This window comes from Pan paniscus, chromosome 14 (genome assembly GCF_029289425.2).
Source record: "Pan paniscus chromosome 14, NHGRI_mPanPan1-v2.0_pri, whole genome shotgun sequence".
NCBI lineage: Eukaryota > Metazoa > Chordata > Mammalia > Primates > Hominidae > Pan > Pan paniscus.
Window position 1 is genome coordinate 39237420 of NC_073263.2, and position 22877 is coordinate 39260296.

At 34.2% G+C, this 22877-nt stretch overlaps 1 protein-coding gene across 1 annotated transcript in view; it reads left to right on the plus strand.

Annotated features, from left to right (window-relative positions):
• The window catches only part of COG6 (component of oligomeric golgi complex 6), a 96567-nt gene that overhangs the window by 50797 nt on the left and 22893 nt on the right, over window positions 1-22877 (plus strand). Inside the window, exons 14-18 of the mRNA XM_003806907.5 lie at window positions 12491-12622; window positions 12915-13082; window positions 16619-16726; window positions 17792-17845; window positions 20753-20832. Coding sequence (XP_003806955.3) covers window positions 12491-12622; window positions 12915-13082; window positions 16619-16726; window positions 17792-17845; window positions 20753-20832 — 542 coding nt within the window. The remainder of the gene's footprint in view (window positions 1-12490; window positions 12623-12914; window positions 13083-16618; window positions 16727-17791; window positions 17846-20752; window positions 20833-22877) is intronic.

The window sequence follows — 22877 nt, forward strand, 5'->3', positions numbered from 1 at the left end:
CCTCCTCCTGGGTTCAAGCGATTCTCCTGTCTCAGCCTCCCGAGTAGCTGGGGTTACAGGCATCCGCCACCATCTCCAACTAATTTTTGTATTTTTAGTAGAGACAGGGTTTCACCATGTTGGCCAGACTGGCCTTGATTTCCTGGTCTCAAGCAATCCACCCACCTCAGCCTCCCAAAGTGCTGATATTACAGGCATGAGCCACCATGCCCGGCCTTTAAATGCTTTTAAATGTGAAATTTTTCTGTATACTTCAACTTTGTCACTTAGAAAATATTCAAATTTTGAAATAAGTAATAATAATGACTTGATGTTTAGTATGTACAATAATATAAAGAAGAAGAAGAACAAATGAGCTCACTTTTTTTTTTTTTTTGAGACAGAGTCTCGCTCTGTCACCAGGCTGGAGTGTAATGCACAATCTCTCTGCTCACTGCAGCTTCTGCCTCCTGGGTTCAAGTGATTCTCCTGCCTCAGCCTCCTGAGTAGCTGGGACTACAGGCATGCACCACCACACCCAGCTAATTTTTGTATTTTTAGTAGAGATGGGGTTTCACCATGTTGGCCAGGATGGTCTCTATCTCTTGACCTCGTGATCCGCCCGCCTCAGCCTTCCAAAGTGCTGGGATTACAGGCCTGAGCCACTGCACCCAGCCAAGCTTTATTTTTAACTGCAGATATAGTACCCAAGTCTAAAGTATACAGTTAGTTGAATGTTTGTATTTGCATATGCTCATTAGCTATCACCTAGATAAGATATAAAACATTTCTAGCCCCTCAGAAGGCATCCTCTTTCCCCTTCCCAGTCAATATCTAACCCTGGTGTAAACTGCTGTCTGACTACTGTCTCTTGTTTTGCCTGCTATTAACTTCATGTAAATAGATTCATACAGTGTATACTTTTTTGGCCCTGACTTAACATATCTGTAAGATTCATATATTTTGCATGTTCAGTAGTTCATTTTTTAATTGTTGTGTATTAATTTCATTATATATATTCACCACAATTTACTCATTCTGTTACTGATGGACATTTGGGATGTTTCTAGTTCTTGGATATTGTAACTAAAGCTATTATTAATAGTCTTATACATGTGTTGGTGGACATAAGTTTTTATTTCTCTTGTATGTAGGCCTAGAAATGGAATATCTGGATTATAAGATTGATTAGCTTTACTAGATATTGCTAAGTATTTTTCCAAAGTAATTGTCCTAGATCACTTCACCAGAAATGTGGGAGTTTCAGTTGTTCCACATTCTCTCCAGTACGTGATGTTGTTAGTCTTTTTAATTTTAGGCATTGTAGAAAGTGTGTGGTGGTATTTCATTTGCTTGTAGTTTGCATTTTTCTCAAGATTAATGGTGATGAACAATTTTTCATGTTTATTGGCTGCTGGATGTACTTTCTTTTGAAGTTGTCTTTTAAAGACTGTTGCAGAGAGTCCTTACTGGGTTGTTACCTTTTTCTTATTGACTTATAAGAGTTTTCAAACATGTGTTTGGATACAAGTCCTTTATGGAATAATAAGCATCACAGATATTTTCTATCACTTTTTGAACTGTCTTTTCACTCTCTTAGTCATGTATTAGATTAACAGAAATTCTCAATTTTTAATTCAGTCTTGTATAACAAGCTTTTATTTCATGATTAGTTCCTTTTGTGTCCTGTTTAAGAAATCTTTGGCTATCTCAAGGTCATGAGGACATTCTTCTGTATTTTTCTCTAAGAAGCTTGATTATTTTAGCTTCCACATTTAGGCCTTCAATCCATCTCAAATTTTTGAGTATGGTATGAAGGTAGGGGTCAAGTTTAATTGGTGTGTGTGTGTGTCTTGTTTAAATTACTTTATTTTCCTTGCTTTCAATTTTTCTTGCCTTTGGCCTTGATCCGTGTTGTAATGTCTGGTAAAATATAACGATACCTAATACCATGTTCTCATAGTAGGTCTTCAACAGATGTTTGATAGATTGAAAAACTAGAAGAGCCTTAGAAGCTAATCTTCTCAGTCATCTTTGTCCTTAGCTACATATGTATTTCTTAGGTTACCTGAGACTTTTATGTTTTTTTCCAGTTAAGTTGATATTTAATAATTGGTTGTCTTAGTACCAGTAGTGTAGTTGCAGGTGGTTTTTGTGCTGCGATGCAGGTATAGCCTTTCTTAAATTAAAGATTCAGTCTGAGTTTGTTGGGGATACTTATCTCGGGTGAGCAATTGATGGGGCTCCGCATTAGAAAGGCAATATATGGCTCAAGGGGAAATCCTGGGCTTTGGAGTCTGATAGAGCTGTACTCAAATTCTAACTTTTCCAATCATTATGACTTTCAATAAGTTGTCACTATGTAATTGAGTTTTTACTAAATGTAAAACAAAGAATTACGGCACAGTCAACGTAGATTAACCTGCCCTAGGTCACATAGTCACTAAGGGTGAATATATATCCAGGTCTGCCTAATTGCTAAGCCTGTGCCTACTTCCTGGTGGATGTTCCATATATAATAGTTCCTTTTAACATTTTCCTTTTATTTATTTTTAATTTTTATAAATTTATGAGATACTAATGCAGTCATGTTACATTTATATATTATGTAATGGTGAAGTCTGGGCTTTTAGTGTAATCATCACCTGAGTACTGTATATTGCACCCAGTAGGTAATTTCTCATCCCCCATTCCCCTCCCACCCTCCCAACCTGTCTGAGTCTCCAGTGTCTATTATTCTACTCTGTGTCCATGTGTACACATTATTTAGCTCCCACTTATAAGAACATGCAATATTTGACTTTGTTTATTTCACCTAAGATTATGGCCTGAAGTTCCACTCATGTTGTTGCAAAAGAAATGATTTCATTCTTTTTCATGGCTGAATAGTATTCCATGGTGTGAGTGTATGTGTATGTATGTGTATATATATGTGTGTGTGTATATGTGTGGTGTGTGTGTATATGTGATATGTAACACATATATGTGTGTGTCCACAAATATATATGTGTTATATGTACACACACACCACATTTTCTTTATCCAGTCATCTGTTGATGGGCACTTAGGTTGATTCCGTATCTTCGCTATTGTGCATATTTTCATATGGATATACACTTGATCCAGCACCATTTATTGTAAAGGCCATCCATTCTCACTGCAGTGAAGTGGAAATGGTCATAAATTACATGACCATGTATGTGGATTTGTTTGGTAATTGTGTATTCCATTGATTTATTTTAGATTATTTATTTATTCCATTGATTTCATTTTATTTAGAATCAACTTGTGCATTTTTAAAATAAAAAAGCTTTCTGAGGCTTTGATTAAATCTATAGATCAGTTGAGGAGAAATTAATATCTTAATGATACCAAGATTTCCAATTTATGAATATCATATATCTCTCCATTTACTTAGGTCTTTAGTTTCTCTCACTAACCTTTTATAGTGTTCAGGCCTTGCACATCTTTTGTTAGATTTATTCCCAGTTATTGAGTGGTTTTTTTGATGCTTTTGAAACTTATTTTTCTTTTTAAATTTTATTTTACACATATGTATTTCTAGTATAGAGTTGATTTTGATCGTTGATTCTGTTTCCACATACCTTTAAGGCAGTTTGTTTTTGAGTGCAAGAGTAAGCCATTGAAGATTTGGTCTCACATCTTCATTTTTGAAAGCATTTTAAAAATATCATTGGGACTGCTGTATGGAGAATGGAAAGTGGGTATGGAGGAGCAAATTTGGAAGAAAGGAGACCACTTAGGAGACTCTTAGAGTAAGTAAACCTGGCAAAAGTGGCCTACTATAGAGTAGTAGCATAGGATGATTTGGAGCATTTGCATTTGGAATATATTTTAATGGTTTAGAGATAATTCAGTAAATTAAATGAGGGAAATGAAGAAAAGAAAAAAATCAACAAATACTTTTCAGTTGTTGATCTGATTAACTGGATATCATTAGTGCTTAAATACCCCCATTTAATGTTTGTAAAACAAAAAGTGATAACTATTGTTCCTACTCCCTTTTGTATTTCATACAAACTCTAAGTTCTTTAGAAGATTTTTCTTTTTTAAATAGGGCAGTGAAGACATTAGCTGGTTCTTTCTTTTCTTTTTTTTTTTGACATTAGCTTTTGTTTTTGATGAAAGAAAAATTTTAACTTTACCATATAATGCTAATTTCTGTCTTTTAAAAAATATTAACTTATAAAACAGTATATCTAATTTTACTTTTGTTTAAGATTACATTGGAGCCCATGAGTGGGCTTCTATTAATCTATAATTGTTTCTGTAATTTTCCATGTTTATCTTTTTTTTTTGAGAAACAAATGGTAAACTCAATGATATTCTTAAAGATGTCTGCCTTCCTCCTCCACCTGTAACATGTAAGAATCACCGGTTTGAAAAGTTTAAAGCATATGAGTCACAAGGATATAAAATTAGCTAGCAAAATTTCAATGTAGCAAAACATTTAGGAAGAAAGGATGCTTTATGTAAACTTGAAGAAGGCCTCAAATAGGTTGTAAGATACTGGGGCCATTAGTGCTCATAGACTTCAATGTGGTCATGATCTTAAGAAACAGCTGTTAATAGCACCTTATCATAGATTCCCTACAGAAGAATCTAAGATCTACAGCATCCTCTCTGAAAAAATTAACTTTATAGAATTCAAGTAAAAATATCACCTATGAAAATCAAAATTAACACTTTGGTGTAGTGGTTATAAGCGTGACCTTTGGAGTCAATGCTTGGGTGAGAGTCTAAGCTCTGCCCCTTCTAAGAACAGTGGGACCTTTGGAAGGTTATTTAATCTGTCCCTACTTTAGTTTCCTCATATATAAAATTTGATATTATTCCTTCCTCCTCCTTCTCATCAGTCTTACTCATCTTCTGTAAAATGGGAATGATATATACCTTAGGCTCATTAGGATTAAATGAAGATCACATGTAAAGTACATGGTACAGTTTTTAGATTATTTTTTCACATTACAAAATACTCATTTTGAAGATAGAAATATAAAGAAAGTTTAAACATGACTATAGGTAACATTCAGCATTTTTAATATTTCAATTTTTTAAAAATATGAGTGTACACACACCTGTACACATGATGTGCATACAGTTTTGTCTTTGTTTTTGTTTTTGAGATCGAGTCTCGCTCTGTGGCCCAGGCTGGAGTACAGTGGTGCAATCTCACCTCACTACAACCTCCACCTCCTGGGTTCAAGCGATTCTCCAGCCTCAGCCTCCCGAGTGGCTACGATTACAGATATGCGCCACCATGCCCAGCTAATTTTTGTATTTTTAGTAGAGACGGGGTTTCGCCATATTGGCCAGGTTGGTCTCGAACTCCTGACCTCAGGCGATCTGCCCGCCTCGGCCTCCCAGTGCTGAGACTACAGGCGTGAGTCACCATGCCCAGCCCTGATGTGTATCTTGCATTTTTCATTTAACATATTATTGGGGCTTAATAAAATCTTAATTCTTTTTTTTGGAAACATCTTTAATACTGTACTTATGGATCCCATTCTTCCACGTAGAAGCCAGTTTTAGATGAATTATTTTGGTTCATTTTCCCTATTAAATAGCATTTATAATGCCAAAAATATTCCCTCATAGTACTGTTGGAACATGTCTATTGTCCAGAGGCTTATTAAGAAATGACTTACTGTTTAGTCCCTTGGTATTTCAAAACAATTGATTAAATATATAGTGGTATATGTATATGTTTTATGTTGTAACTATTCTGCAGGAACATAAATTGAATGTAAGTGACCATAGTCAACAGTTTTTATTGATATCCATTATGCTTAAAACATTGTGAAAGAGCAGTTAAGAAGATATGTGCCTGAAATAAGGAGTCTAATCTATTTGAAGTAGACGTTCTCACATGTCATTTTAGTAGCCTTGTACTTTGGATTTAAAAACAAGCAAAGATGTTTGCTTATTGTCCCTAAGGGAGTATGCTTTGAATATAACCAGTTATTTTGTATCCATTCATTCACGTGAACGTACTTAGGTTAGTGGTACATATCCATGATATAGGTATTTGGAAGTAATGTGGCCATGTTTGCAACAAAGCTTACCTGCCTGAGCAAGTACTTGCATGCCTGCTGTAGATATTCAGCGAAGTGTCATGTGGCCAACGTCAGGTTACAACTCTACTTAAGATTTTTGAGAGTTTAAGATCATGACAAAAATAGAGGGAAAAGTCAAACATACAGAATAAGAAAGAGGGAAATCTTTATTTGTAAGGCAAAAGTTCACATTTTCTTCAACTTTCTGTCAGTATGTAAGATTTCTATGAATAGCTCAAGTCCTGGCATAAGTAGCAGTGATAATATTAACACCTCTTTCTCCCAGTCACATCATTCTGAGGATGCATCTGCCACTCACTTACTGGTGCTGACTGGTTTCCAAGGAAGTGGAGTGTGAATAAACTTGGATTTTCTACACAGCTTAAAGCTTATAGGAATTTCTGTATTATGATTATTGTTTTACATGAAGTTCATAAATTGTTTGTTTCTAATGGTTGCTACTACTTGTTTTAGGCTCTCTAAATAAAAAAGCCCACTTAATTCTAGTATTTGGCCTCCACAGCCTTATATGGAGATATGAAAGACATAGTAAAGAGGGTCTCTTCCCTAAGGGAGATTATGGTTAGTATAAAGTAAGTGCAAGAATGCATTGGAGGGACTTCAAAAGAAATATAGACTTGGCCAGGTGCGGTGGCTCACGCCTGTAATCCCAGCACTTTGGGAGGTCAAGGCGGGTGGATCACGAGGTCAAGAGATCAAAACCATCCTGGCTAACAAGGTGAAACCCCGTCTCTACTAAAAATACAAAAAAATTAGCCGGGCGTGGTGGCAGGCGCCTGTAGTACCAGCTACTCGAGAGGCCGAGGCAGGAGAATGGCATGAACCTGGGAGGTGGAGCTTGCAGTGAGCCGAGATCATGCCACTGCACTCCAGCCTAGGCAACAGAGTGAGACTCCGTCTCAAAAAAAAAGAAAAAGAAATATAGACTTGTCTCTTACAAAGTTTAACCATTAGAAATGAATTTTACAAAATGAAACTAAAGTGACAAAAGTGAGCTATTTCTCCTCCTTAGATTTTCTTTCTGTTATTCTGCTACAGGATTTTATAGTCACAAAGTTTGTTTATCTGAAAAACTGCCATAATTTTCACTTAGCTTTAGAAGTGTGGTTCTTACCTTGTTGCCGATCTAATGGATGTGTGTAAAAACACCTCATAGAATGGCAGTTTGTTGAATGACTTGAGTTCAAGTAGCACTCGCTTGCAATGATTTACCATCAACTCTAACTGTGGCAAAGTGTGACTTTAGCCTTAAATTTAAACTCCTTAAAGACCTTATTTCAAGGGAGAAAAAAATTTCCTTTCAACTTTCTCCCATCTGTGTGTAAGTTTTACATCATTGGTCTTCTGTTTTGTTTGGCAATTAAAAATCTCTTGTGTTAATTTTTGAAAGTTTTTTTTTTTAAGATTTATTGCTTCCAAGTGCAACAAAAATAAAAATAAATAAATGGGACCTAATTAAACTAAAATGCTTCTGTATAGCCAAAGAAATAACCATCAGAGGAAACACACAACCCACAGAGAAAATATTTGCAAACTACGTATCTGAAAAAGGACTGATATCCAGAATAGAAGGAACACAAACAAATCAGCAAGAAAAAAACAAATAATCCCATCAAAAAGTGGGCAAATGAGATGAACAGCCATTTCTCAAAAGAAGATATACAGATGGCTAACAAACATATGAAAAATGCTCAACATCACTAATCAAGGAAATGCAAATTAAAACCACAGTGAGACACCACCTTACTCTTGTAAGAATGGCCATTATTAAAAAGTGAAAAAAAAAAAAACATGTTGATGTGGATATGGTGAAAGGGAATGCTTATATACTGCTGGTGGGAATGTAAATTAGTACAACCTCTATGGAAAACAGTAGGAAGATTTCTTAAAGAACTAAAAGATCTACCATTCAATCCAGCAATCCCACTACTGGGTATCTACCCAAAGGAATAGAAGTCATTGTATCAAAAAGACACTTGCACACATGTGTTTATTGCAGCACGGTTGCAGTTGTAAAGATATGGAACCAGCCTAAGTGCCCATCAACTAATCAGTCGATAAAGAAATTGCAACAACTTGAATGGAGCAGGAGGCCATTATTCTAAGTGAAGCAACTCAGGAATAGGAAACCAAAAACTGTATGTTCTTAGTTATAAGTGGGAGCTAAGCTATGGGTACACAAAGGCACACAGAGTGATATAATGTACTATGGAGACTCAGAAGGGGGAGAGGATGAGGAGTGAGGGATGAAAAATTACATATTGGGCACGATATACACTACTTGGATGATGGGTGCACTAAAATCTCAGACTTCGCCACAGTACAATCATCCATGTAACTAGAAACCACTTGTACACCAAAAGCTATTAAAATTTAAAAAAAAATTTTTTAAGATTTATTGCTTCCAAAAGACACTATATACTCTTCTCTCTCTCTCTCTCTCTCTCTCTCTGTATACACACACACACACACACACACACACACACACTATATATTATAGTTTATAACTTAGAAGAGAAAATTACACATTAAACATTTAGGTTCTTAATCATACAAGGTTTGTAGTTCTACTAGAGCTGTACTCCTCATCTAGCTTCCCTGGAGGATTTATTAGATTTTTTTTTTCTGTTTATGAAAGGTATTGGGAACTGACACATAACGTGTTTGCTCTGGTTTCTATAGCTGTCTATTTCTATATTATAGCTATTAGAATGCTAGCAGATCTTTCTGATTTGTTCTAAGCTAAAGATTCCACTGAAAAAAATTTGAGTATCTTCAGTTTATATTTCTTATGTATATGCATGCACATATATGGAATAGCTTTATATTTAAATTTTTGGAATTATGAGTATGTTGATTTCTATTAAATGTATATTTATTTTTAAAAACAAATGGAAACACAAGAAAATAACACTCATCTACATCCTGTCACCCTGAATTGACTGTTATTAACTGCTTGGTAGTTGGTTGTTTCTTTTAGGGGGCAGAGATCACTCTATTAATTTTGTAAAACTGATATGCATATATTTATGCATAATTTAAACCATGGAGAAGAGCACAAAGATGAAAAATTTTAAAAAACCCTCTTCTTGGAAATAACATTAGTTAACTTTATTATAATCAGTTTAACAACAGTCTGGATATCATTTGAAGTAGGAATGATAAATAGAATACTTTTGTGAAGAAAAGATCATATTCTGGAGGTTTTTTAAAGTTCACATTTATTTGAATCTAATGAAAGAAAAGGAGACAAAACTGAAGAAACTGTGGAACTTGAAATATGTATCTCTTCACCCAAGAAATATTTTCCTTCAATTTTGTAAGTTTTGGCTTTATGTGTTTTGGGGCTTTTTTGTTGGGTGCATATATGTTTATAATTATTTTATTTTCTTGATGGATTGACCCTTTTATCATTATCAGAATCTTTTATTTCTAGTAATTTTGTTTTAAAGTCTGTTTTGTCTGATATTAGTATATTAGTGTAGCTAATTTAATCTAGCTTTCTTTCAGTTATTGTGTGCAAGGTATATCTTTTTATATCCTTGTACATCTAATTTATTTTTGTCTTAAAAGTGTGTCTCTTGAAGTTGGCATATAGTTGGTACATGGTGTGGTTTTTCAAATTAATCTGCTAGTCTCTGCTTTTTGATTGTCATGTTTAATCCATTTACACTTAATTTAATTGAGGGTAGAGTAGGATTTATGTCTGCAATTTGCCCTTTTGTTTTCTGTATGTCTTAAATGATTTTTTTTTTCTCTGTGTCCCTGTTACTTCTTTTACACTGAGTAGATACTTTCTAGTCTACTAATTTAATTCCCTTATTTAAACATATATGTATGTGGGTATAGGGTTAGTTATATTTCCTGAGTGGTGCCCTGGGAATTACAATTAGCATCTTAATTTATAACAACATACTTTGAATAGTATACAAAAACTTTGCTCCTACATTGCTCCATTCTCCTCTTCCTTTATGCCGTTATTAATACAGTTAAATCTTATTACATTGTATGCCCATCAACATAGACTTATAATTATTGCCTCATGCAGTTTTCTTTTAAATTAGAGTTATGAACAAAAAATACATTAAAACTGTTGTTTATAGTTATCTTTGTTGGAGCCTTGACCAGTGCTCTATTTCTTTATGTGGATCGAGTTACTTTCTAGTGTCCAGTTTTCCTTAGTATGTCTTGTAGGGCAGGTATGCTAGTGAAGAATTTTTGCCTTTATTTGGAGTGTCTTAATTTCCCCCTTATTCTTGAAGAATAGTTTTGCTGAATTTGAAATACTTGGTTGACAGTTTATTTCAGCCTGTGAATATGTCATCCAATATGCAGACTTCTGGCCTGCATGTTTTCTGGTAAGAAATCAGCTATTGATCTTGTCAAAAATCCTTGTTCATAGTGAGTTATTTCTTTTTAGTTGCTTTCAGGATTATCTGTCTTTTGACAGTTTGATTATGATGTGTGTTACTGTAGGTCTCTTGAGTTTATCCTTCTTGGGGTCATTTAGCTTCTTGGATGTTGATTAATGTTTTTTAAAATCAAAATTGGTAATCTTTCTGTCATTGTTTCTTCACTGCCTTTTTTTCTTTGTTCTTTCCTTCTGGGCTTCCCCTTTATACTTATACTGTTAAATGGTGTCTTATCTCTGATGTTCTGTTCATTTTTTCAAATTCTTTTTCTTTCTATTTCTCAGACTCAATAATCTTTAAGTTCCTGTCTTTAAGTTCACTGATTATTTATTCCACCTGCTCAAATCTGCTGTAAGGCCAAGCACAGCAGTTCACACCTGTAATGATAGCATTTTGGGAGGCTAAGGCAGGAGGATCACTTGAGCCCAGGAGTTTGAGACCAGCCTGGGCAACATAGCAAGACTACCATCTCTACAAAAAAGAAAATTAGCGAGGCTTGGTGGCATGTGCCTGTAGTCCTAGCTGTTAATACTTGGGAAACTGAGGTGGGATGATCACTCGAGCATGCAGTGAGCTGTGATTGCACCACTGCACTTTATCCTGAGTGACAGAGAAAGACCCTGTCAAAAACAAAAAACAAAAACAAAAACAAAACCCTATAGTTAATTTTTCATTTCAGTTGTGTACTTTTTGACTCCAGAATTTCTCTTTGGTTGTATTTTATTATTCCTGTCTCTTTATTGATATTCTCTATTTGGTGAGACATTGTTTTCATACTTTAGTTCTTCAGACATGATTTTCTTCAGTCTTTGAACATATCTAAAATAGCTTGTTTAAAGTCTTTGTCTAGTAAATCTAACATCTGGACTTCAGAGAATGTTTCTGTTGAGGTGTTTTTCTGTGCATGCTGTGCATGGACTGTATTTTCTTGTTTGTTTGCATGTTTTATGATTTTTTTGTTCTTGTTTTTATGAAGGAGAGAGTATTTTTGGACATGCTTACTTTGCTATTCCTGGTGATGTCACTTATGTATTAACTTTCTACATGAAACAATCTTATAATAAATGCCGATATGTGAAAATTCTTACACCTTTCTGCCTACCTGCCACTAAGATGTAGTCTCTTACTTTGTCTTCTAAGTGCTATTTTTAAAAAATTTACAAAATGTTACTTTATTAACATTGTAAGTATTCTGAAAATATTTTTAAAGAAATTCATAGGCACTTCTTTTTATGTATCATGGTGCCACCAAATAAGGATAGTGAACTTGGCATACCTTCTACTTAGTAAGTGCAAGGCATGTTACTCAGCCATGCAACAATCTCATTTAATATTTACAGAGTCCCTCTGAAGCTCTGAAAACTTAAGTAACTTGCTGAAGATTACACAACTAGTAAGTGATAGATCCAAGATTTGAACTTAATGTGTTTAACTCTAGAGCCCAAGATATTAATGGTAATGTTATACTGTTTCTGTGAAGTGATTTTCAAAATGTGGGACCCATGGGTTACCTTCTTGAGAGACTCCTGGGGTGCTTGTTGAACTGTCAATTCCTGAACCCCTAACCTATACATATTGAACTAAAATCTCTGAAATTTGGGCCTGAGAGTAGGTGACGTTTCTCAATTATATTATAGTTGGGATAGTGCTGGTCTATAGACTGCTTTTTTCTTATGATTTGGGCTAAAAAATAAAACAGTAGGCCATTTTAAATCCATATTAAAATGTAATTCTACAATTCAATTGAACACTAACTTTTCAAATTAATTTTTTGAATTTTAGAGTACAAGGTGACATATTCTGAGATAATCTGACAAAGAACTTTTCTCTCACTTTGTGTGCTGTTAATATAGTTCAAAGTAAGCTATTGATAAATTATAGGTTTCTAATGTGTGAGTCTGTGCTTTATAACTTTTACATTTTTTTACTATGAACTTACATTTATACATTAAAATTTAGTGGAAAAAATATAAGGAGTGGGTAAATCATCTCTTGTTTTAGGTTGAACTCCCACCACCTGATCTTGGACCAAGTTCTGCACTAAATCAGACACTCATGTTGCTGCGTGAAGTTTTAGCATCTCACGATTCTTCAGTTGTACCATTAGATGCTCGTCAAGCTGATTTTGTGCAGGTATGTTATAAATTCATTTTTAATGATTGTTTTTTGCTCTTCTATTGTACACTGTGTTTCAATTCTGGAATTTTGTAATTCATATACTTTGACAGTCTCTTTCTTACTGTTGATTTTCCATCAAATATTAAACCAGTTATCATAACTTAAAAAGCATTGATTTATGTTTAATCTTTTCCTACGTGCTTCTATAAATTGGCTTCCTTCCAATTAGTTTGGCATTAAATATCATTAACCCAAGACCATATCAGTGATTGAGAAATAAAGAATTCATTTTATTTTTCATTTGTAGGTTTTATCATGTGTCTTGGATCCTCTCCTACAGATGTGTACTGTATCAGCCAGCAATTTAGGCACAGCTGACATGGCCACTTTCATGGTCAATTCACTATATATGATGAAGACAACATTAGCTCTATTTGAATTCACTGACAGACGTCTGGAAATGCTACAGTTTCAGGTAAATTTTTCTATAAAATGACTATTGACTATGATTGAATCTTTTTCTCTATGTGATAGCTTTAAGTTATTGGCTTAACTAATTTTAATGACCTAATTCCTATAGATCCCTTGATATCATCTGATGAAAGGACACACATGCACATACACAACACACGCACATACACAACACACACACACACACACACACACACACACACACAAATTCAGTATTTCAGTTTTCAGCTTTAGAGGAACCAGAATGTGTAATGTTTAAAATACTTGATTCATACCATAATATGTGATAGTAGATTGAAGCTTTCTGATTAATTTGAACAGTTAGTCTGTATGTGGATTTTAGTTTCTGAACTGTGAATAATATGCTATATTTTTCAAGCTGCATAGTTAATGCAAAATGTGTTACAGAGGACAGATATATTTTTATCTATGTGTAAACCAGTGTTAGGCAAAACATTACAAATTGCTATACCAATCACTTGAGTTCTTGAGTCCTATAAAGCAAATGGTTATCACTTAAGAGAGTATATGATGACTAAAACAAAGCCAGTTGTAAAATTTAGTAGATAGTTGGATTCCAATTTTAAGCAGTGATTATTGGTAAATATACTGTTTTTTAAAAAAACAACTCTGAATGTTCTGTGCTATCACACATATATCAACAGTTTGACAGTGGGTATAGGAATGAGTTTTGATATATCTAAATTCATATTTTCTAATTTTTAATTTTTTCTTTTAAAATAAATGTATCAGAATTTTCCATATTTGTGGTTTAAAGTCAAATAATTCTACAGAACTTCTTATGAAAAGCCACCAGTGTACCATCCTCTCCACCCCCAACATCTCTTTCTCATTTCTCCCTCAAAAGCACAATTTCTTTCAGTTTTTATAGTTGCTTCTTTTGCTATTTATATTTGTAATTCTAAACACTTACATGTATTGCCACGTATAGATTTTTTTTAGTTTTTTATCTAATGTATTAAATTAGATACATTTATGTGAAATGAAATGAATATTGTGAAATGTTCTAATACATTGTGAAATGAAATGAACAATGAAAATTTAGTTATCTACTGCCACTCCCCCAACCCCCCTGGATAAGAATATGGTCATACTTAAGAGTTTTCCCATCCTCCCAATGTAGCTATATTATAAATTTTGGTTAGATCAATGTTTTGCTGAATTATTATTCCTATGTAAACATTATTGGTGACTGAGCCATGTAATGAAGAATGGTTAATTTACCTTTCTTGGATAACTTCTTCATTTTCTGTGGAATTAATAACATTTTTATTTAAGAAATGTCACTTTTTTCTGTATTTGTCACTAATTCAAGCCCAAATCCCTGCCATTTATCTAAATCTTAAGATGTTAAGATATGTCAGGTGTTTATCAATTTGCTTTATCACCAATTATCTATGTTTCTTATGTGTTCCATAGCTATTTTATGCATGGTAAAAATTCTTCTTGGTCTATGTGCTAAATTAAGCTTATTAGTTTATTCAAGTTATCTATGTCCTTGCTTATTTTTGCCACCATTGGATGTGTCAACTGGACTTTTACATGTGTTTCAACATTCTCCAGAGATCTCTTGAGCCAGATCTTTATTAGTCCTGGCAGCATTTTCAGTAATTGTTCTGTCAGCAGATAATTCAGGCTCCGCTTTCTCCAGACTCCAGTAGCAATTTTCCCAGTGCCCTTTCAGACCCCACTGGCAGTCTCTTGAGTGGGTATTCCAAGTGGACAAATCACAGTGTGGAAGTGCTTATTGGCCTGTTCTTGCATTATGCTTGTCAGTGTGCTGTCAGCCAAGACTGGCCACATAGAACAGCCTGGATTCAGTGTGATAGAGGACAATACAAAGGTGTGGATATGTGAAGGTGTGGTTTATCACGTTTCTCCAAAGTAACAATTTACCTTGTTGGGTAAAGGAGTCTTGATTTTAGGACCTTTACTACCAATAACCTATTATTTTTTTCCCACTCTTATATAGCTTCTTCCAGTGTTTCAAGCAAGAAGTCCAGGCTAGTCAGATTCTCTTGTTTTTAGTAATCTAGTCCCTTCATCTGGAAACTTACAGGGATTTTCCTTTGAGTTTATATGTTTTCCCAGGATATTTTTGGTATGTCTCTTTTTAAAAACTATTTGCATCTTGGACTTCAGAGAACCATTTCAATGTAAAGATTCAAACCTTTCTTTTGCTTAGTAAAGAGTTCTATTTCTTTAATCATCACTTTTCTATGTGTTACTTTTTATATTTTGAAGCCCCTGTCCTTGGTTGGTTTTATCTCACGGATCTGCCATCTAATTTCTTTTTAAATCTCTTCACTTTAATCTATTTCTTTGATATTTGCTCTATATTACTTTCCTTCCATTTTTCTTTCAGATCGCTGATTTGATGCTTCGCAGTAACTCTTTTTCACCTTCATTGAGTGTTTACCTTTGCGCACTTTGTTTTTCTTTGGTTTCTAGTAAATCCAGCAAGTAAGGGCTCTAATTGTACTTCCTTGGGCATTTATTTAAAAAAAAAAAATGAAAGTACTTTATGTCTTTCAGTAGTGTTGCCTCAGGAAAGAAACCATACTTGTTCTGATTATTCACAAGGGCTTTCTTTTAGCTTCCTCACCTCTTTTAAATCAGTTCTAAGTTTTTTAGGGGGACGAGCAGAGCTATTGGAGTTGCTTGGAAAATGGCAATCATTTAGATGGTAACAGATACCATAGTTGACAGTGTACTGTGTCATTAGCAAGGAAACTGGTAAAATCTGGGGGAACATTCTGGTGAGGAATAGAAGGAAGACCTCTAGACTCAGGATTGTACTGGCACAAAAAAAAAAAAAAAAGAACAAGATTTTTTCTCACCAGGGAATGTTTCAACCCATCAAGGTAGTTCTCTTCTGTGGTTTTTATCTCCATTAGCATTAGTTGGAATCCCCCAAAATAGCACAAAGCTGGGGAGCCCATACTACTCACATCTGTTAGCTGCATCTTCTTAGGCAGTTCCTGAACCTGAAATCTTTAGTCAAGTTTCTACTGGGCCCTCAGCTCTTCCCTACTTGTCACAGACCTGCCTTATCCTCAGGAGAATTTACTACCTGAGCTGTAGTGGGATTTCCTCTAGGCTTCTCCAGATGGTATATTTGATTTGTTAAGTCAGTCTAGAAAGTTGGGAGCATGAGGAGGACAGGAGGTCAGGAACATCAGGCCCTTATCTTGGAATTCTTCCTAAATATTTTATTTTATACTGTTGTTGTTTACTAGTGTTTTTTGTTTGTGTTTTGTTTATTACCAGCTTTTAAAAGGGCTGAGAAGCAACCCAAATTTTGTGACTGGAGGATAGTCCTAGAATCCTCCTTGTTTATAATTTTTAAAGTAAGACTTTTTCCCCCTTTCATAGAAAGACTTACTGTTTGGGGGAAGAAAGAGGCTTTGTTACAGAGGTGATCCCTGTGCCTCATCATCAGTGCCAATGCAAGGCACTGCATCTACTCTCATCAGTGTCATTCTTCTTTTAAAATGTTTTCTTTGTGTTTTATTTTAGATCGAAGCACATTTGGACACACTTATAAATGAGCAAGCCTCTTATGTTTTAACTAGGGTAGGCTTGAGTTACATCTATAACAATGTACAGCAACATAAACCTGAACAGGTAAGTGCATAGATGTTCCTTCCTAATTCTAAGAACATGCCAGTTTAGAGTATGGCTTCTAGAGCTGCACTCTGGATTCTTGGCTCTACCACATATTAGCTGTGTTTTCCTGGGAAAGTGACTTATTTTTCTGTATCTGTTTCCTTACCTGTGGATTGGGGGTAATAATAGTATCTGTGTCATAGGGTTGTTCTTAAGACATAATACATGCATAGTTCTTAGATGACTTCCTAAAATATGGTAGAGTGCCCCACAGTATTAACAATCCTTTTTATTAAAAATAGTTTTTGTTAAAAGTAATGAAAATATACAAAAATTAGTATTATAAAATGTCTAAAGAATATTCATACTGGTAAGTTTTTCAGATTCCTATATCACTATTAGTTAATTGAATGCATAGATTACTGTATAAATAGCAGTCATCTTCTTTTTAATTTAGCAAATTGTTGCCCATTACTTTGAGAAGGTAGTCACTTCTGGGGCCAGCATATGATCTTGTTAAATTATAGAACCCTAGTAGAAATAAAGGAGTGGTGGGAACCTTAGAAAACCATGTAAGCCATCTTTCTTAAGAAAGCAAAGAACTCATTCAAACAGCATTAACATGAAGACTATGTTATGGCCCAGAAACTCTTAAATGAAGCTCTTAAAACACAACTTTTCAATTCTTTCTTTGCTGAAGTGGTAAGCAAATTTCTACCAGTAGGAACCAATTTTACTGCCTTTCTGTACTTTCTAAAAGTATCAAAGTGAAACTGTTCAAGCCTCCATGTGTCACTGGCATCTTCCAGTGCTTCATTGCCTTCATTTTCTTGGGTATGCGTAAACTTGAAGTATCATGATATTTCTGTTGTTAATAAACTTGAGCACCTCTTGCTCCCTCCAACAAATCATAGTCCCTGATCTTATTGAGGTTGAAGAAATTACACTTGAGTTCTTTGGAAATAAGCTAAATGATTTTCCAAATTTGGGCAGTGCACTAATGAACTATATTCAGTAAGTGAAATGAAATGAATATCTCCTTTTTTACATCTTGGATCTGCTTTTTTTTTTTTTTTAAAATAGGGCTCTTTAGCTAATATGCCCAACCTAGATTCTGTGACACTGAAGGCTGCAATGGTAAGTGTATAATAAAACATTTTAATTTAGATTTCCTTATGGATCGATAGTCTTCATTTTTTGCTGTGTGATAATTTCATTCTGGGTGACACTTTTTATCTCTTGATGTGCTGTATGAACGTTGGGTCCAATAATAATGACTGAGCCTGTATTACTTTAATTGAACAGTTCTGGCCAAGTCTTACATTCATAGTAGTGTTCCACTATGCTCTGATAGTCTCATCATTACTGTTTAGGATTACTGTTTACTCTTTATTTTTAGAGTTTTGTTCCTAATTTAAGTGAGAAACAGGAATGACAGATATGAAGAAATTAGGCTGTATATCATTATAAACTTGTTACTACCTTGATCCTTCGTTTAAAGTTCCTGACGTGAAAATCGAAATTAGATTCCACTCTTAAAACAGTATGTTACTCTTTAGTTTGAGACTCACTGAATTTCCACTTTATTACCTTCCTTCTTTACAGGTGAAGATCTTGTACCTTCCTTTTTGCATGATCACTACTTTTTGTAGTGTGTTTCTGTGTCTTAAATGTATATACTTTCCTCATATGCATAGTGTTCATATGCATAACCATTCATTGTATGATATTTAAGTCATATAGCTCTATCCCTCATAGGAATGATCCCTTTTGGAAGTTTTATGATAGTACTACTAGTAATAGTAATAATAATATGGAAGAACAACAGCCATTAACATTAGCATAGCAAGTGTTTTCCGTGTATTAACTCTTTAATCCTCATGACAACCCCATTCAATCCAGGAAGCTGGCCTACAGAGCTTGTGGGTTTAACTACTGTACTAAACTAGTGATCCTAAGTATTTAAAATACTCACGTATACTCACTACCACAATGGCCTGACTTTCATAGATAGTCTTGTAGGAAGGTTTTTAAATTTTCCAACAATTTTTGATGCCAAGGCTTTCCTATATATTATCTTCCAGAACTCAGTTTAACTGAAAACAAAAGGATAGGCTCATAAGATACCTAACAAATGCAAAGAAGAAGGTAGAGCTATCTATATGATTATTAGATAAAGTAGAATTTAAAAAGACTAAATGAGACAAATAAGAAACATTATGTCGTGATAAAAGACACTATATAGAAGCAACAGTTATAACTTCTATATATAAAACAAAAACATAGTAGCAAAAATTAGAAATGCAAAAAAAATTCGATATTAAAAAGTTTAAATAAAAATAGATGAAAATGAATTTTAGATTCATTAAAAGATATGTTTTCAGAAAGTTATATATACACTTACCATACTGTCCAGTACAATTCCACTTCAAGATATTTACCCCCCAAAAATGAAGATCTATGCTCACACTTAGATCTGTAACATTAGTTAGTACCAAATATATGTTCCCTTCCTCTGTTTCTCCTTCTCTCTTGACACATATCCAGTCTGTAATACAACTCATAAAATATTTGAAATGCCATTAAAAATTCTTCATGTTCCTGGTGTTAATTTTCAGAACAATTAAGGTGAATATGAATATACGATGTCTCTAAAGAAACAAATCTTGCTTGAGTTTTCTATTTAATACGTGATTATACAACCATTTGTTGTCTCCATTTAGGGGTTTCTAAGGCACTTCAATTCAGCATGTCCAAAACTAACTCTGCGCATTCCAGCCTAAACCTAAGTCCTCTTCCAGGCATTATTAACTCAGAAAATTGTAAGACCTTCTATCCATTTATCATTTAAATAGTTATTAACCGAGTTTCTGCTATTTTCTAGGCATCATGCTAAGAATTGGGATGAAAACAGATATGATCTAGTAAGGGATGCAGCTACTACACAAATAAATGAATGAAGAGTACAGTTATGTGTTATGATAATATGGTGAATTAATTTATACATATCCAAAATCTGGGAGTCCATCCCTTCATTCTGTCAGTAACCAAGTCCTGATGGTCCTCAAATATCTTTACGTCTTTCACCTTGATTGCCCCTATAGTCTAAAAATGCTGCAGTAGGTACCTAAGGTACCTAACTGGTGTCTTTGTATCTATTATTGCAATCTTCCATTCTGTCTTCCTATGGCCAGATTTAGCTTCTTAAAACTTAAATCAGATTTCTCCCTTACTTAAATTCAATGGTTTACTAATGCTTTTGAAATAATTAAAGTCCTTAAATAAGCATGCCAGTCCTACATGATCTCTACTTATATGTTTTCCTTCCCACCTCAAGTCTTCATGCTGTCTCCTCTCCCTGAACCTCCCCACCCATCAATCCACTTACTTAATGTATATTCATCTTTAACGTTTCACTTCAAATGTCCTTTCCTGAGAGATGCTTTTGCCAAATCCACAGACTAGGTCCTTGATTTATGCTTTATAGTACCTTGTTTTATTCCTTAATAGCATTTAACAAAGTTTGTAATTATATATTTATTTATATTATTATCTGTTTAACACCTCTCTTGCTAGGCCATAAGCTCTGTGAAGCTAGGGACTATCCTTTTTTTGCTCATTTTTATACTTCCATTACTTAATATAGTACCTTTTCAATGGTAGGTATTAGTTGAACTAATGAATGCATTAATGAACAAATGAACAAATATAGTAAAATCAAGAAACAGGTAGACCTGAAACCTGATGACTTGACTTCTTGTTAATATTATTACTTAAAAGCTTTGTGAGGAAGACTAAAATGAATGGTTTGGATTCAGGATTTTGAAAGTAAGTATTGCTAATATTGACTATATTACAGATTTGACAGTTTTAGGGAGTTTTAGTTAGAATGTTTAGAAAATACACAATTTGAACACAACAATCTAGTTATTTAGAGTATGGAATTTTTCTCAAGTATTTAATTCTTAAAAGAGATGTTTATATTTGAGACGTTTGTTAGCACATGTATGTACTTTATATTTTGTATTTCTCTGTTTCATTTAGGTTCAGTTTGATCGTTATCTGTCAGCCCCAGACAACCTATTGATACCACAGCTGAACTTTCTTCTAAGTGCCACAGTGAAGTAAGTATTTTTGGTCCCAAGTAGTTGGTAAAGATTCACATATTTTTAAATATCAAGTACATTTTTTTGGAAAAAAATTTATTTTCAAGAATAAATGATTTACCATTGAAAATCTATAGTTCTCAACCTTTCTTCTGCCTTGGCATGCCAAAGGATGAGATCTGAACATGTCTGTACTTATTCCATGTCTATATGTCACTCCAAAATCTCTAATTAGTACATGATTGTTAAAATTACTTTGAATATAATTGAAGCTATATAGCTGTAATACCAAATTCCCTTATGTTAACAAACATGTCAGAATAATGTTGAATATGTTATGGAAAATCAATAATATATTCATTATGCAATGCAGATGAACTGATTTATAGACTCTTTTGAATCTAAGGTAGTGTTCTGTAGATATAAAATTACTCAATATCATTTATCAGGAATGTATTCAGGACACCAAATCATACATTAAAATATTAGACTATAACAATTAGAAGAAGCGGAGAGATTATATGATCTTTCTTGATTTTAAGAAAAATATTGGCAAAATTGTCTATAGGTAAGAAATTAGGCAACATTATCTACATATTTTTTTTTCTTTCTATTCAAACAGCAGTGCAGTAAGTGTTTTCTACATAACAGGCACTAGGAGTTAAGGCTTAAAAGACATTTGCACTGTTTTCACGGAGCTTATAACCTAATAGGTCAGTTAAACATGCGAACAAATATTTACATTGAAATGTACAGTAAGGAAAGAACTATTGAACAAAACATTTCAGATATCTAAAAGAATGTAATGTTATAGAGGTGATATACTTATTTTCTGTTCTTGAGTATAGAACTACAGCAGAAAATAGAGCAAAGAAGCAGCTTTTTAACTCACCATGCAGAATTTGGTATCAATTAGAATTGGCTGGAAATCGATGGACCACTTTTTTTTTTTTCTCAGACACAGAGTTAGGAAAGTTCCATTTTAGGTGAGTGACTAGAGTAAATGAATTTAATTTTTTTTGTGACCTTTATATTGTATTATTCTAAAAGATATTATACTATTTACATAACCAGAATTCTAAAGACTTAAGAGATTACCAAAGAAACTGTTATGCTGTGACTCAGGTTGTTTGTAGGTACTTCTTTTTTTTTTTTTTGAGACGGTGTCTTGCTCTTTCTCCCAGGCTAGAGTGCAGTGATCTTGGCTCAGTGCAATCTCTGCCTCCCAGGTTCAAGCGATTCTCCTGCCTCAGCCTCCTGAGTAACTGGGAGTACAGGCGCCCACCTCCACACCTGGCTAATTTTTGTATTTTTAGTAGAGATGGGGTGTCACCATATTGGCCAGGCTGTTCTTGAACTCCTGACCTCGTGATCCACCTGCCTCGGCCTCCCAAAGTGCTGGGATTACAGGTGTGAGCCACTGCGCCCGGCCAATGTGCTTCTTAAATTATTAAATTTTTAACTGAATACCTGTAATTATTTTTAACTTAACTGTGTCTCAGTACGTAATATTAGAATGTTGTTAGCCATGTCACTACATGTGAAATATACTGTTATTCTTTTCATAATATAATGATTGAAGAGAGATTTTAATGTACTTTAAAAGATGACATGTAGCTCAGATGCTGTGAAGCAGGGGTCCCCAATCCTGGGCCAGGGACCCCGGTCTGTGGCCTGTTGGGAGCACGAACCCTACTGTGAACTGCGCCTGGAAGGATCTAGGTTGTGTGCTCCTTATGAGATGGAACAGTTTCATCCCAAAACCATCCCCCAACTTCTTGTCCACGGAAAAATTGTCTTCCACAAAACCAGTCCCTGCTGCCAAAAACACTGGGAACTGCTGCTGTAAAGGAAACAGATGGACAGATTTGGCTCTGTAACATTTTAAGGTTTTTACAGAAAAAGATAATATAAACTAAGTTGAAATATAAACAATAATATGGAAAAATGTTTGCAAAATATGTAACAGATAAATTATTGTTAATATATTATCCTTAATATATAGTAAGATCCTATAAATTCATACAAATTGTAGAAAAACAGGCACTGAATATTTGAACAAC